The sequence below is a fragment of the Tamandua tetradactyla genome, chromosome 5 (genome assembly GCF_023851605.1).
Source record: "Tamandua tetradactyla isolate mTamTet1 chromosome 5, mTamTet1.pri, whole genome shotgun sequence".
NCBI lineage: Eukaryota > Metazoa > Chordata > Mammalia > Pilosa > Myrmecophagidae > Tamandua > Tamandua tetradactyla.
In genome coordinates, this window is record NC_135331.1 from 162,948,198 (window position 1) to 162,966,097 (window position 17,900).

General features: G+C 34.0%; 1 protein-coding gene across 3 annotated transcripts in view; it reads left to right on the forward strand.

The window, feature by feature from the left end:
• The window catches only part of LIN28B (lin-28 RNA binding posttranscriptional regulator B), a 128,891-nt gene that overhangs the window by 7,156 nt on the left and 103,835 nt on the right, over positions 1 to 17,900 (forward strand). For 2 of the 3 annotated variants that reach the window (XM_077162515.1, XM_077162514.1), the window contains exons 2-3: positions 1,247 to 1,295; positions 8,900 to 9,087. In XM_077162515.1, coding sequence (XP_077018630.1) covers positions 1,262 to 1,295; positions 8,900 to 9,087 — 222 coding nt within the window. In that variant the 5' untranslated portion in view covers positions 1,247 to 1,261. Of the gene's footprint in view, positions 1 to 1,246; positions 1,296 to 4,686; positions 4,794 to 8,899; positions 9,088 to 17,900 lie in introns of those variants that run through there. The other variant, XM_077162516.1, reaches the window with a different exon arrangement.

The following is a 17,900-nucleotide window of genomic DNA, read 5'->3' on the forward strand; positions in this document are numbered from 1 at the left end:
TTTACTAAAATATTTACGTATAGTATTTACACTCCCATATAATCCAGTTGTGCAAAATTAAATGATGCAGACTCAGTGTAAGGGAAAGTTCGACTTCAGTAATTTTTAGTAATGCTGTTAGAGTTGAGGTCTCATCTTCTGTCCTTTGGTTTTAAATACAAGATAATTGAAGGATTTAATGTACAGAGGTTCACGTGCCTTTTGTTCACATTCTTCCCGTATTCTTTTCAAATCCTGCTCACTGGCATTGTCATCCTTTGTAAGAAGAATCTTGGGTCAACATTTAGTAGAACTCTGCATTTGGAAAAGCCTTTATTTCTTTTGGAGAAGAAAACTAAATGGCAACTTAAAGAATTTACATATATTGGTTTATTTATCATGAAATACTGTAGCTGTAGTGTGTAAAATTCAATTAAGGGAATAAAAACAACTTTAAATGGTAGCAGGTAAATTGGTGCAGGTTTAAAGCATTCCATTTTTCCAAACCTTTATAATTCTGACTCAAGAATAAAAATGATAATTCAGTGGAATATGGGGTTTCTCTTCCAATTGCTATTCATCATTACTTTTGGCCTGTTTACTGCATTTTATTGCAGATATATTAAAAACATCAGTATTTAATCATATTTTTCATATGAGAACTGTTTTTGCTTTTTAAAATCTGGGTTAATGCATATTAGATGCCTTTAGTTAAATACTTAATGATTAAATTTGTTACAATTTAAGTAATTTTTTCTCAAAAAGTATTTGAATATAATTGATAGACCCAATATTAATGGTATAGTACCATAATTAGGTTCTTATAGTTTACATCCTAAAATGTATCTGAGAGAATAGTCAGTCATCAGGAAACACAATATTGTTGATGCCTTGTAGGTAAGGTAGATTTTAACTGTGGTAAACAAAACTGGAATTTTTAAATTATGGTGTAAAATTAAAGATTTATAAGTATTAAAACTATTTATTCATGAAATCTTGATTTTCTGACTATATCTTAATGGTCTGTTTAAAATGCTTTTAAAATCGTTGTCCTTTAATAGGAATAAAACAAATTTATGCCAATTCATGATCTAATTTTGATTTTGATAAGCTAGGTGAGTCTTAAACTGTTTTTTAAAAAGTTTACAGGTCACTTCACAGAGTCAAAACCCAGGCATTTTATTGCTTTCTAATGAGCCATTAAGCTGAAGAAGAGGCAATTAAATAGGCAATTAATATAGTACTGACTTGAGCTCTCTAATTTTAGGTTCCTCAGAAGACGATGAGGTCATTCAACAAGGTTTCATCAGCCCCAGGTTAGTCTTTTTTTTTTTTTTTTTTAATATTTCATTTTAACTAATGTTTAAAGAGATATTACAGTCTTATGAGAGAACTTGACAGTCTTTAGAAATTCTCCACCATGACTTTCTACTTTGGTTAGGTGGATACCTTGTCCTATTGTACTCCAGTTCACTCCATCTTATTACACTGGTATCCGGCCAGAATTGCATGGATGAAATCTTCCAATTAACTCCTTTTCCCCTCTGATTTCAACTGTACTGGATTTTGTGATTCTCTTTTCATTAACTCAGGCAAGATAGATAGTACATATTTAAATACTTATGGAGCTGAATGAAGAGTATTCATGGCTTGTTCTTTTTTTTTTTGTAACACATAGCAAAATAGAGATGTGATGCTGTTTTCAAATAATTTACCATAACATAAATAAACATATTACATATTTTCCAAAGAATTAGTGAATTTCTGTAACTGAGAAAATCTCCATTTAATTTGCTTTTCATAAATATGTATCAATATTTGCTCATTATCATACTACAAAAATGAGGAATTTGAACTTTTAACATTTTAAACTTTGACTTTTTAAATAAAATATGTTTTCTTGTATTACTAAAATTAAATTAAAATGTAACTATTTTTCAATAACAATTTATTTGATAATAATGTATCACTCAGCATTATACCCTAGTGAATTTAATGTCGTGGCTCTACTCCTGACTACTGCTAGTTTAAAAACATAAATGAGATATATATATGTAGAACGAAATGATCATATTTTAAGCATGTTTGTGTTTCTTTCTTGTAATTTTTTTTTAAAAATTAAAAATTAATAAAAAAAGAGCTATGATTTCATAAAGCTTAGTGTTAATAACAAGTACAAGAAAATTATGTTATTAAATCTATCAAATTAGGAATGTTGGTCACAAGAAGAAATCAGTAAGAATCAAAAGGTGAGGAACCATTGATAGTAGTGGCAAATAACAATGAGAATCTAACCATTTGCCCAACACTACTTTTTCTAGAGTGACTCCTTTGACATATAGATGATCTTTAATGTGTATCATGAAAAAAAGAAGACTCTGGAAAAGTGGCTACAATATTTTAATATATCAACTAATTTCCTCTTATTGTTATTCTTCTCTGGAAGCAAAATGGGGGCCATCCAGAGATCTTTTCCCTTTCTGTTGGGAAATAATGTTAGCACAAATGTGTTAAGTGACTGCAATAAAGTTTCATGTCTGTTGTTTCCTTGTGATTAGAAAGGGGCTGGGGGAGGGGAGAGATCCCACTTTCAGCAAGATAAAGGTTATTTGTAGAGATTACAGTAGCACATTTGCAGTTTACGTTTTAAGCTGAAAGACTTGTGAACACCAGTTGGCCCAATTTCCTCACTTTGCTGATGAGGAAACTGAGGCCCAGAGAAGTTTAGTGATTGGCCTAAGGCCACAAGGTTAGTAAATGGGACCAGAACTCTGGTCTTCAGGTTTCCAGCTGGATGCTTTTTTCTCCATAGAGTGGCTTCCCACACTGTTGGAATCTTTAAAGCCTGAGGATTTCTTCTCACTTGCCTCATCTTTTACTCCCCTACTTGTTCTTTTCCTTCTACATCCCATATATCAGCTCCCCACCCCCCAAAATACCAAAGTGTAAATATTAATATAAATACCTGGCAGACAGACAGCACTCTTATTGTTTCTTTTGATGAGATTTCATTTATTGCTAAGGTGTGTGTGTGTAGGGGGAATTGTGTGTTTACACTATTTAATTTTTTTTCCAAATGTTTAGAATAGTTACTGCGAAAAGATATTTAAATCATGAAACCTAAGAAGCATCTTTGCATGTTCAACAGGTGAAAAATGCCAACTTTCCTTTTTCATACAAACCATGAAGCTTCTGTTTGTGCTATTCTGGGTAAAGTAATGTAATGCTTATCACTAAATTTTTCTAGCATGTTTTACTGCCCAAATTAACATTTTAAAAAGGTGTTTACTGAGCACAGTTTACAAAATATTTGTGAGGAGTAATCATAACATCGTTCTTTTTTCTTTTTTTTTTTCCTGTGGGAGGGAGAAGAATGTAAGTAAAATAGTATTTTTTCTATTCGTTTTCTTTCAAAAGATTACTTTCTCTACCATGATGGTGGTCTTTAAAAATGCCCCTTTTCTGAATTATTTTGTTGGTCTAAGTGCATTATCGAAATATAACTGGCCAAAAAAGAAGGAAACATTTGCAAATGCTTGTTTTTTTAAAAGATAAAGGCAGTTTGTTTGGAAAACTTTAAGTTTATGGTAACTAGTTTCTGCATTTCCATAATTTCACTTCATTATACCTGGGGCAATATGTTCAGAAGATATTGAAGGAAAAATTTGAGATTATTACAGCTGTGTAAAAATTCTCTAGTTGGAGCAATTGTGTTAAACCAGAGCATTCTCCCTCCAGATAAGGAAATTTAAATAAAGTGAGAACGGAATTTTGCTTTTCGGAAACAAAAACAAAACGGCCTCATATTCTGCAGTGCCGGTTCTCTAGACTGACGCACCCAGTTGGGTACTCCTTTCATTTGACTCCATGTTGTAAGAATTTCAAGAAAGTAACTTGCTGAGTAGTTTACGAAAACGCAGTGGGAGGAATCGGGGAGCGGTTTGCCCGACGTGGGGGTCGGCAGCCGGCAGCTTTTAGACGGGAAAGATCCCGCCGCGGTCAGATAGCGGGTTCCCTAAACTCGCCCCCGGCCGCCCCTCCAGCGCCTCCCCGCCGACGGCTCTTCCTGCCCCCCAAAGGCTCGCGCTGACGTTTTCTTAGCTTCCCGAAAGGACGGCGCCAGGGATCCTTTTGAAGAGCTCCATTTTAGGAGTGGCCTGGGGGGTGGGTGGTAATTTTCTTGGGTTCTCCTGAGCCTCCCTTCCCCCTTTTGACCTCACCTATCTTAGGTTTCCGAGACTCTGACCTGTCCTAAAAGGGTCAAATTAGAAACGATATATATCTGGAAATGCAGTAAAAATAGTTAAAAGTCTGCCAAGTGTTTTCTTGCCAAATGGTGGGGTAAGGGTTTCTTTTGTTTGGTGTTCTTGGGCACAACATGACAATTGTGAAAGTCCCTTAATTAGTGAGAAAAGACCGGCCTTTGGAACAGTTCATCTCCGAAGATGGTGATGTGATGGGGAAAGGGAAAGGTGACTCGAGAGGCAGGAGAGGAAGTTGCTGGAGCGGGAGGTGGGAGGACAGGGCGAATGTGCTGGCCTGGGGGTCTCGACGACCCTGGGGTGCGAGCTGCGTGTGAAGACCCGGGTTTACGAAGGGGTGGCTGCCCCAAGCCTATTTGCAGGGAGGAGAGGACGGGTGGAGTCGCTCCTCACAGTGCCGCAGCCCCTCCTCCTAGTTTTAAGAAGTACCGAAGCATTGTTTCTGCTTTAATAGTAGTCACTGGGCGCTTAATCGTTAAAAGCAACGACGGTGGGCTCAGGCACCTCTTTGGGCTCCTTGTGTTGTACTTTTGGAACAACAACAAAAAAATGGTAATATGACTGAGAAAATGTATACCTTGTTTTGAAATGGAGAAACCTAAGATTGTGATAACCAACGGTCATATCGTAGGCTGTTTAATTTTTTTTCCCCAGTGCGTTAACGATTCTTTGTAGCTACTTGAAACTAATTTAAAAGACATTTTCGAGAGAACTATGATCAAGCTACTAAAACTTTTGGCTTTCACGGATATAAAACATGCGTTTTTAGTCAAATGCAGGTTCTTTCTGGTACTAAAAACAAGTAGGAAATGAGAAAAAAATTAAAACCAGAAGACGTAAGGAAGGTGACAAATTGGAAGTCATTTCTAAGAGAGTCACAGAAACATTTTATGTGAAAGAGGGCCCTTTCTTTTGCCTTAAGAGGTTATGGTCAGTTTATAAAAAGATCTCAGTTTCAAAAGATTGGGGGGGGTGGTGCAGGAGGCAAAAAGATGAATCTATTTAAAAAGACAGTACCATCCTTCAGCTGGTGAGGGATGTTTTCTGTTTCCCCTTTCTTCTCTCTCCCTTCCCAACTTCCCTCCCTCCTCTTCCTCTCTACTCTTCTTCTCTTCAGTCAGCACTTCTTTTACCCTCCTCCTCCCAAAGGTATGTGAAAGCATTTGCCTTAAATTCTTTGTAAATGAGTTTTAGAGGATTTCTCAGAATTACCAGTTGGAGAAATCCTTCTACATAACTTGAAAGGCTGATGTTTCTCTCAGGAAATGAATGAGTCGATAACCTCTGACACCAGTGACCAGTCCAGTGAACCCTACCTTAATTCCACTAATACTGGAGGCCCCCAATCAGGCAAGACTGAATCTCATAACTATACTATCAAATGTGGTCAGTTCTGGTGTTTCACACTTTTCATCTATGTATGGATAGATTTGCATTTCAACAAGAATTCACCTACATATTGTTTCTGATTTTATGATGCTTGCACTATTTTTCATTAAAAACAAAGTTATTGTTTACTATAAATGTATGTCAGTAACAAAACTCAACTGTACTGGCTTGTGAATTTTATAATTGTTTACATAAATAATAGCACTTCACTCAATTTAGATGCATACTTTTTCAGATTATTTTTCTGATACCAGATGTTAATTTTTTAAAAGTAATTCACACTTTAATTTTTAAAACCCATATAACTTATTTTAAATTAGTTCTTTTATTATGTGAGATGTTTAATCTGTAATGCCATTGTTTAGTTACTTTCCTATAGGTCAGTGTAATCAATTGATTTCTACAATTATAGCAATGTTAATAAATGTTAGCAAAATTTTTTTTTTCAGAGCTTGGAACTTTTATTGCATTTTACATTTATTCTTTCCTCTCCACCAGTTGGCATATTCTTATTCTCCCACCCACTCACCCCCCTAAATAAAATGAGAAAGTTTTGCCCTATTTCCTGAAAAACAACAAAAGAAATAAACAGACGAAAAATCTTTGCAAATTGATCAGCCTTGATTTCCGGGTACAAGAAACAGCTGAAAATAACATCTATTTTTATATGTATGCATTTATTTAAAATCTGAACAAATTAGCATAAATTTATATTTAGTTGTTAACTATGGGGAGGGGTTATCATGAGGGATATGTGGGATTTTCCAACAGCTTTTAGATTCGGAATCCTTCAGTTTTAGTTGTGTGAAACTGTAGTTAGCAGCATGGATGTGTTTGGAGAGACGGTGTGGGGGGATTGCGGGTGTGGTGGGGGAGGGTCAGCTCCGTAGCTTTGCCAAAGGGAAGTGGTATCTGTAGTTTCTCCGTAAACTGCTTGTTTAAGAAAATGGGGGGTGGGGTGGGGAAAGAGTGGTGGTGTGTTTTAATATTTCAGAACGGATGATGTTTTATATTTTGAAGGAAATCAATGTGAAATAAAGCCTAGCTCATTAATGTATAATGTTTATGTTAGTTTTCAGTGAGGGTGGTAGAGTTAGTGTCAGCATCTAGTGCTCAACAATCGTTTGAATAACTGAACAAATTTGAAAGGTAAAGAGTGAGCATTTTGAAACCGGTGGTGGGGCCGGGGATTAGTAGGAGCCTAATCCGTCCTTAAAATTTTTTGTTTATTCGACTCTTCTCCCCACTAGTAGCATGCATTAAAAATGTCAGGGTCCACTCCGTATTGCATGAATTTACCTTTTCTTCTCCCCTGCTTTCTTCACCCACCTCCCCCCCGCCCCCAGGCCCGCGCCCGCTTTTTTCTCCTGGGCTCTTTCTCTGGCTCTCCACAGCCGCCTCTCCTGGTCGCTCCTCTTCACCTCCTCTGCCTGCGCTCCCCTCCCCCCTGCCCTGCCTCGGCTCGCTCTTGGGGAACAATCGCCACTGATTGAGGTTCACTCTATGTTAGGCTGGAAAACTGGGCTGTTATTTAGGAAGTCATTAATCACATCTCCTCCCCCGGAAAGAGATGGCGGAGAAACCTGTGAAGTACAATTCCTCACCACCCCCCTCCAAAATGTTCCGAAACGATAAACCTTAACACACCCGACTTATATGAAGATGATAGCGATTTTTCCGGTAGGATTTTCTTTTAAATTTGTAAAATCGTAAGGGGAGTCTATGCTTTTTCCTTTTGCCTTATTTTAGGTGTATGTTACCATTATCTAAAGTTTCATAGGGATGCAATTAGGTTTAATTAGATCTTTTGTAAATTACATATTTTCCTTTCAGAAGTGAATTAAATGTGAAACTAGTGTCCCAAGCAGATTTACTGTTTGTGAGCCGCTAAATTCTTAGGGGGTGAGGAGGGCCAGTAACATCGGTCGCTTTTTCAAATGACTTTTTTCTTCCTAAATGAGGTTGTTTAGACAAGCTGTGTGTAAGACGCGCGTGTGCACATATATGATTTTTCTAAATCGACGATTCACAGGAACCCTCCGTTGTGTTTTAAGTAGAAGGACAAAGTCAGCACTCTGATTTATCGTAAAGAAGGGTCCCAAATCGTCTTTAAGATAACATGTTTGAGTTTTCCTTCTTCATTCATAAATTATTTTGATGTCAGCATAGATGAAATGGCGATTGGTTGTCTCTTCCTCTTGCCAGCCCCTTAAGGATCCGAGGTGAAATTAGTAGGAAGAAAGCATGTAATTGACAAAGTCACGTGTGCTCAGGGGGCCAGAAACTGAAGGAGAGAGAAGAGAAAAAAATCAAAAGAGGGAAAGCACATTAGACCATGCGAGCTAAATTTGTGATCGCACAAAATCAAGATGTTAGACTGATGCAGAAGATCACTCCGAGAGAAAGTTTTCATCTTACGAGTCTGGAGCAGAGGGCCGGTGGGGCAACATGGCCGAAGGTTAATTTTCTTTTCTATTGTTTTACTGTGATTTTGTCTTCCTTTCTCTCCCCCTTCCCCCTCTCCTCCCTTTCTTTGCCGGTCCCCTCTTCCCCTTTTACCCCAATACTGGGCATTACCCCCCCCACCCCCTATCGCGCTATGGGGCTTTCTACAAACCTATTGTTATAGATCTCCAAAAATGTTTTGTACCGCCCACATTGATTCACAACTTGAAAAGCTTTCAGGGGGCTATTGTTTGAATTGTTTGGGTGTGATTAAGCGCAGTTTCAGTTAGTGAGCCCAAGAAAATTTTTATATACCTGCCCCCTCCCCCATTCTACCCTAACTTTAATTGAAAGTTATTGAGGGGAGGGAAATGCACATTGCGAATAACCCTGGATTCACTGCTGAAGCATGTGCATTAACTGGTAGTTCAAACCATCTGCATGATTTCTCTTTCTTCCTCGTGCCGGCCCGAGAGAATGGTTTCGCTGAAAATTTCTCTTTGTAAATGGAATCCGTGTTAAATAAGCAATATGCAAGTAGTGTACTGTAGTACGTGGCTGAAAAACGGAATTAAGGGGAAAAGTAAAGTATGTACAGAAACGTGGAAGTTGATGTGATCGATCGAACCGTGCTCCCCCTCCCACTTCCTTTTTAACCCTTTTCATTTTAAATATTTTATATAGAAGAAAAGAAGGACTCAAACCACTTAATAATGTTTTTCTTTGTCTCCTACCCTTCCCGTCCCCCCCGGCAATTTTTACCTCTTTCAGTGCCAACTGTGTAAGAATACAGATTGACATTTTTTTGTCCTGTTCTATCTCAGGCGGGGCGAGCAAAGGTGGTGGTGAAGAGCCCGGGAAGCTGCCGGAGCAGGCAGAGGAAGAATCCCAGGTTTTGCATGGAACTGGCCACTGTAAGTGGTTCAATGTGCGAATGGGATTTGGATTCATCTCCATGATAAACCGAGAGGGAAGTCCCTTGGATATTCCAGTCGATGTATTTGTACACCAAGTAAGCCAAAACTTTTTTTCCTCTACACCTTTTTCCATGTGGAGAAGTTGATCGGTTGTTATGTCGATGGACCTGTAATATGCCTTTAGGTACATTTGAAACACAAAATATTTCTTGAAATTATGAGTTATTCTGGTATTTGGAGTTTGTATACGGCTCCCATCCTGGTTAATTTTACAACCAGAAAATGAAATCTTTGAAATTTCACTATTTAGATACTGGCTGGCTTTATTAGCATTTCGCCCTTTTCATCCCACAGCGAAATTGTGGTAGTGTAGCTTCCTGTGTTTTCGGTTGCTATATACTGTGTTGCCTATACCTGGTGACTGGCGGGGGGAAATGAATGCAGAAAAAAATGATCACTTTAAAATAAAACTAACACTCGCTATTATAAGCCTTATTTTGGCCCTTTTATTTTAGATACCCCTAGGCACAGTAATCCCCCATCCCCACCCCCACCCCCACACTATTGTATTTCCACTTGCCCTGTAGTCATTTATAGGGCCAAATCAAAATAATTTAATTTCACAATGAGATAAAGAATAACACTGTTGGCCTAGTATGGGTTTGAAAAAATGTGAGAGAGGATGTTTGTTAATCCAACATTTTAGAAATGTGCTCTGTGTGGCTCAGAGGTCCAAGGATACTGTCTCTTTAAGAGACCGAGCTAAAAAAAAACATGTGGCCAGAGGCGGCTCTTGCCTGTGTGTTTAAAATGTGCCAGGCTGCTGTTTGGGGTAAATTTTCACCTTTGCTTATATTGTGCTGTAATTTTCTTAAGATTCTTAAATACCAAACAGAATGTCATTGCTTCCCATTCTCAACGTTTACCCAGTTAAAAAAAAAAATTAATTAATGCCTCTTCCCCTGCGTAATCTCTTCATACTTTTTAAAAAACGATATTAATCAAATGTTTGCAAGCCTGATTATTTCATTGAAGAAGCCAAAGAAATATAAATTCTTTGTAATAAATTCATCGATGGAAAAAATGGGGTTTAGGACTAAGGAGATATATTTTGGCTTGACATCTACGTTAAAAAGGATTTAATGAATTGCAGTTAATATTGCAGGTTGACTGATATAGATACATTCTCGAGATACTTAGTATATTTGCACAAAAATTATATATTTCATTTGATATGATGTTGCATACTCCTGATAATATTTACCCCTGGTTTCCCCCAAGGAATATCATCTTCAAATTAAGTGTATAAACAGTTGAAACATATGAAACCATTCTGTTTTGATCTGTTGTCCTGTGGTGCCTGGCAGCTTCCTGACCATGCTGTGAGGTGTGTGTTTTCCTTTCCTATGGGCCTGGCCACCATTATTGGTTGTTTACATGTGGAAGGATCAGCATAATCTGTGAATTGAAATAGGGTTTAAATACACAAATAGAAGTCCATATACACGCTACTGGATTTTATGCCTCCTACTTTATATTGCAAAATGGAGCCAGATTTTCTGCTTTATTCCCCCCCAAACTGAATGATTGAAATCATTGACAAATACATTTCTCTCAGGCTCTTGCTTCCCCTCTTTGAACCTTCTTTAGGTTGTTAAATTGTTCTTTACGATCTCATAAATTTGTTTTATAGATGAATGAAAAAAAAATAGACCTCTTCTTCTTTGTCTGATCACACCTTGGTATAATTTGGTTTTCGGTGTTTACCTTTAAAATATTTAAATATTAGACGTTTTATTAGCCAATATTAATATGGTTAGACACATGAGACATCTACATTTAAGCTGTTTAATGACTATATGTTGATAAACATGCTACATCCACTGAGTTAAAAATAGATATTGCTGAAAAGTTGGGTTTTTTTTTGTAGCTACCAGTTGCTAGAGAATCAAAATTATTTTTAACATAATCTTCTGTTACGTACGGTATATTTACCAAAAGGACAATATTAAAATTATGTATGTGATAAAATATTTTTTAAAATAGGTATATTTCCTGAAAAGAATGTCTAGATACATTCTTAAGAAAAATAAATGAAATTTAATAAAACTTTATTAGTATTTTTTGAGTGTTATAAACCAAGATGATGATAATCTTTAAATTTACAATTAGAAAATGACATTATAGGATTTGGGGGTTTATTTTTTTTTGATGGTTAAGCAGTGCACATTTCTTGAGATATGTCTCAGTTTATTTCTAGGGAAAAATTACTTAGATATCAGTTGCTTTGTTTTTTCTTCTTGACTGATGGCCGATGGGTTTTCTGTCTTTGTGTTGGGATTCATGTAAATTCCATTTAAACCATATGAATAATTGTTTTGAAGGAGGCAGGAATCCTACAGATTTTAGCCAAAACACTAAGTAATCATTAGATGGTTGTAAGTGAAGTGTGCAGGTATATTGGGGGCATCTTTGCAGAATCAGGTTGTAGTTCAGAACTACTTTATAACATTAAAAAATATTTTTACTATTTTAGATGTCATTTTTAGTATATAAGCATTTTTGAAAGCATGATTAAGTTTTGTACATAAAACGTTTTGATTTTTCTTCCATTACATCTGTATACATTTTGCCATGTCAGAATATGCATTGTAGATAATTAGGAATGTTAAATGTTCAACAGTGCCAATATCTACTCATTACTTTAAATATATGATGTGATTTTTTTAAGTGTTTGGAAGCACATGTGGCATTGACTATTTTAAAAGCATTTTACAGCATGTTTTTAATAATGTATTTAATAATACATGTTTGGGGAAATAAAAAAGGATTTTAGTTCTTTTAATATAATATTTTAAAAGGGATTTTAGGTTTATTGATGTAATATTTAAAAATTAGTGACAAGGCACCCAAATTTTTTGACTCCTTTAAAAATAATGACTACGAAGTACTACAAAGATAAATGTATTTTTTCAAAAAGAGCCGTACATTTGTAGTTACATGATTCTGTTTAAAATTTAGGGGTAGTAATATAAGGAAGCTTTCTTCTAGTTCCTGTGATGTCACCAACTCCTCAAAAAGAAACAGGTGCCTAGGTGCTATACTTAGCATATCTTTAGAAATGTTTATTAATGCAGTGAAGTTCTACTGTTTAGGATAATGTGTGACCTTTGGTGTTTTAAAGTGACAATCTTCATTTGACTTTCTAATGTTAAGTGATTTTAAATGGGTGTTTTATGGGTTAGTAATGAATATATGTATTTTGACTCATTAGTGGAATGTTGATAGTTTTAAATAATAAACATTTTATTTTTAAAAAATTGATAAAAGATATAAATATTATGTGTGAATTTTGTGGCATCTTACTATTTCGAGGTATATGTTAAAATGCTTAGTAGAAATTGTAAAATTATGATGATGATTTGTTTGTAAATAGGATAGACATTTTAGGAATTTCTTAAGAATCCAAAGCAAAACACAGAGATTTGTCTCTCAACTGAAGTAAGAGTAACATACGGTTAATACAAATTTTAAAATCCAGATTCTTACTAAGGTGATTTCATCAGTTAGAATATAACTCTTTTATAAGTGCATCACCTGGGAAAGGTCTTTGGCATTCATGAGAAATTTTTCAAATGACAAAAGAAATGAATCCTAATGATTGTTTTCCTCAACTAATATGTATGTAACCAGTCTGAGGAAATCATGTCACTCTTTGGAAACTTTTGAAATATTTTAAGTATCAATGTTGGATGGTAGTTTAGGGTAGTTGCATTATAATTATTCTGTCTTTTTTGGAAGAAGGTACTGTTGCCCAATAACTACCTGTTGATGCTTGTCATCAATATCAAGTAAACTTTACTTACATTTTGACAATTCCAACATCATTGTTTCACCTCATAAGCCAAAATGATCATTTGAACTTCATTTTGTTTAGAGGATAGATAGAATCCATTTTGTAGAATCCATTCTGTTTAGAGGCTTGTATACAGCATTCTTTTCAGCTCATTTGCATAATAATACTTAATATATTGCATTCTTACATATTTGAAATTCTTTGCTATCAAATGTGAAACAGAGTTTGCAACATAAATGATTGTCATTTATCTCACAATTATGGAAGAATGTTTTTCCTTATGGAAAAGAGTAATTTTTAAATGATCGTAATTTAAATAATTGTAATGGTAATTACTCAGTATGCTGAAATATGTATTAATAATTTAGTTTTGAAATCTTCCTTTATTAGCACTTTCTTGTACTTTCTTTCTGACCTATATTTTGATCTTCATGGATAATACAAATATCCCTATAACAAAGATTTCATGTATTTTTATTGCTTTTATTATTTTGCTTAGAAAAACATCTCAAGGACTAATGGAAACAGAAGAAATAAAATAATTTGTTGTTGTTTAAAGCATTATTATTAGCAGCATGTGATATGAAAACATTTGAAAGAACTAATATTTGAATATATGAAAATTTCAAGTAATTTTTTACAATTCAGTCTATTGATGTAGCATAGAGTTCATGCTTCAGTGTTTTCAATATTAATTGCACAACTTATGAAACCAAAATTTCTCTAATACGTTCATATATTTAGTGGGTTTCCATGATATTAATTAGCCATATCTACTATTTTCATAGTTTAGCTTGCAGTTGTTTCCACATTTTTTCACATTCAGAATAGATGTGATGATTATAAGACTTTGGGGAGGTTTAAAAATACAATTTCAGAAATTATTTAGGGAGAAATTTTGTAAATCATGTAATAGTTACTTCTCATTTGTGAAGTGCAGTATGTATTTTAATATTTTGAAAATAGTTCCTAAACTACCAAATTTCGAAGACTAATTGCCCAGTTGACCAATTTTGAAGAATCCCTAACTAAATGCTAAAAGCTGTTTAATCATTAAATCACATTTAAAGAAATTTAAATCAAAATTTTATAAGACTTTAACTGTAGCCCTAGAGAACTTGGATTCTTTGCTTCTGATTTTCAAATGATAGTGGGTGGATTTTCCAGACTCTTGGTTTTTAAAAAATGCAAATTAGGCACATATTTAAGACATGGCCAATCCTCCCCGTCTTAGAGACATGGTGACATTTTTAAAAGATTATTATTCTAATTCTCTTAATTATTTTTTCTGCTTTTTTAAAAAAACATTCACAACAAAGGAAGGCAGTAAATCAAATAATTTTTTTCAGACAGATATTAAAAGTATGACAAATCTCTCACAGCACTAAGCTTAACATCTTTAACCTATCTTTAACTCATTTCAGAGTTACTGAGTTTCATAAGATTTACCAGAGATGGTTAAAAAAGTCTTTGATACCTTAATGGGTAGATTAAGGATTGAGTCCTTCAAATTTTGTTGATTTTGAGCAACAACAAAGGCTTATTACTCAAATTTATTTTGATTCTTCCTGTTCAAAAATTATATAAATATTTGCAGATTGTTTTGTGTATATTAAATGAACAGTTTTTTTGATATTGTAATTAATCTAAAATTGGTAGTTAAAAATATGGTATACTGTATTTTTATTTTAAGCCAAGTATAATCTGAACAAATAAAATGAGATTTATTTGTAATAAAGTTTTAAAGGCTAATGCATTTCTGACCCATTAAGCTGGAAATTTATTTTACAGTGTAATATTTTTAGTGTAATATCCTATAGATTTAATAGGAACTAAATATAAAATAAATAATTTAGATTTTGTAGTCTATTGTTAATACATTCAAATATTTCTCCCTGAATTTGAATTAACAGAAGTTCAGCTTGTTCAGAATATGTTAATATAAATTTTTACACTGTAACGTATATAGTCCATAAGAACCTTATATTTGATTATAGCATCTTCTATTATCAGAAAAGTCAATAAATGCAATATAATCAAGAAAGTAGATTGTATATCAGTAAGATAACATTAAGAAATAATCCTTTGGGCCGGGCCACTGTGGCTCAGCAGGTAAGAGTGCTTGCCTGCCATGCTTGAAAACCTGGGTTCGATTCCCGGTGCCTGCCCATGTAAAAAAAAAAAAAAAGAAAAAAGAAATAATCTTTTGAGTATTCTGTCAAATGGGTAACAAAAGGGTTCCATTGCAATTATGTTACAGATTCATCTATCTTCTGTCTAGCAACAAATTGGAAGATAGTCTGATGGTTGCCTTTTTCCTTTAATACCTAAATACTTGAGGATTTGGAAGTGCCTTCTAAATTACAGACAGTTGATAGTCTTTCTTTTCTCTGATCAGCTATCAAATGAAGTAATAAAACCCATCTTTTCAGGTTGTTGAGAGTAGAGACAACGTTATATAAGCTGCCTAGCAAGTATGTGTTGAATGAATAAACAAAAATGTAAACTGGTCTTTGGTACTATAAAATTGTGGTTAAGTTACTTTTGGTGGCGTGTACTGATGATATAAAAGCAGCTTTTATGTGCTTTCTTTAAAATTGGGCAGATTGAATTGCAAAAATAATAAGTTAATTTCCACTACAGTGAAGTCTAAGGCTTATTATAATTTTATGGCATAGAATATTGTTTAATATTGTTTAAAATATCAGGGTATAAATTGTGGTTTGGGAATAATTTTGTTGTATAGATGGTTTATGTTTTAATAGTTTGTTGAACCATGAGATTTTACCTATATCATTCAGGTGTGCATATCTATCTACCTTATGTATTCTTCAGCATAAACTGGGGAAAATATTGTATAAATAGTACTACTATGATAACTTAATGCATATTGCTATACTGTTATTTAATCCCCAGGAGATAATGTAGTGTGGTATATAGACTCTGGTCAAGCAGACCCATATTCAAATCCCAGTTTATTATCTGTCTGTTTGGAAGTAACTTATGTTCCAAAAGTAATTCATGTTTCAGTGGAGAACAGTATGAAAGGGGGACAAGATAGTACCCACCTTGTATTGGATTATTACGAGGATTAAACGTTATTGTACATGTAAAGCTTTTAGCACATTGCTTGGTAGATTATAAGGACTCAACAAATGTTTGTCGTTCATAGTTCATAAAGGTAGCATGGTTTAGTGAAGGAAAAACATCAAAAATGAGGGTTTGAATTTGATTCTGCCACTTCATTGGTATCCAACTTTTGGCAAGTACTGTCTTGGCGCTTCAGTGTTCTCATGTGTAAAAACGTGGTCAATACAATCTCTGCTTCATGTTTTAGAAGGTTAGGTTAAGGATCATTTGCCATAATATACAAGAAAACAACTTTAAAACTGTAACTATCCCAGGTTTTGGTTTTAGTTTTTTTGGGTTTTTTTTTTTTTACATGGGCAAGTACCAGGAATTGAACCCGGGTCTCCAGCATGGCAGGCAAGAACTCTGCCCCCAGGTTTTAGTTTTTTCTTTATTTTGAGTACTATATTTTTATTAATTCTTTTATCTAATGAATATTTTTAAGAATTTTTTAAAGATATTAGGCTTTATGTCATTTACTTCCTTTTATTTTTTTTTGCCTTGTCAGCTTTATTGAAGCCTAATTTATATACAGTACATTTCACCAAATTTCAGTATATAAATGGGTGAGTTTTGGCAAATTGTGAAACCATCACTACAATCATGTTATAGAACATTTTCATCACCCTCCAAAATTCCCTTGTGCCCATTTGTACTCAATTCCCTCTCCCCAATTCTCAGCCTTGAAGAGAAAAGGCTTAGTTGTCCTATCTGATTATGTTGTATCATATTAACTGGGCAACTGCGGAGGTATAATTTAGTAGACAGAGGCTACAATCCAATGCCCTTTATCAATTAAGGCCCACATTTTTATGTTTGTCTCTCTTTATTTACGCCTAGTCTGGAAATTACTTTCATATCAGCAGTTTCTGTTCTTATAAATGAAAGATTAATTTAGTATGCATTTCATTTATCTTCAGTCTTAATTTCATTTATCGTATCATACTTTTTCATTACCTAAAGGGCATAATTAGGCTTACTGATATTCATTCTTGACAGATATTTATTGAGTTTCTGTCTCAGTTGAGTATTTGTGTAAACATTCTTAGATATGTAAATCCACAAGATGGTTCATTGTAGAAAGAAATATAGCTTTTAAGGAAATGGTTATCTACAAAAATTCATCGTTCATTAATTTATATATTCAGCTAAATTTTATTGATCATATACTAAGTATAAAACACTGTTGGGTGATATATTCAGTGACTCTGCTCTCTAGCTTGCTATATTTTTTTCTATTTTCTCTCTTTCAGCAGACTTTTTAATAAAAATTTTCCAATTCTCATTCTTTTCATATAGGCTATAAAAGCAAAGAAACTTTTTCCTATGTACTATTCACTTTCTTTTTATGAAGTAGGTTTAAGATTTTTAAAAACAAATATTAGCTTTAAAATTATAAGCTAAATATAATTACTTCTCAATATAGTTCTGAAAACTATATATCTCAATAGTTATGAGATATATAGTTTTCAGACTTCATAAAGATAAACTATCCTTGCCAAAGTTGAGAATCATACTGATTTTTTTAATTATTAAGAATATACTTAATTTTTACCAACTGCTTTTAAGTCTTTGTTCTTTTAAGTAAAAACTCACTTAAATTTTTTATTTTGTTCATTTTAAAGTTGACCTCTACTTTTAAAATCTTGTAAGTTTAACTTATTAATCACTCTAAGAGTTTTGTTCAGTTTTATGGTGCTATATGATATAAAGAGTCCTATTTGATTATGATACATCATATTAACTGATCAACTGCTAAAATTCCTTTTAATTTATTAGACAGATTTCAAATTAATTTTATTTTGGCTAGGATTTGTTCATGACCATTTCTTTCCTTAAAGTTATTACTGATAGTGATTAGAATGTTCCCAGGTCCTGTAATGCCTAAATTCTTGTGTCTTAACTTTTTTTTTTCACTCAAAT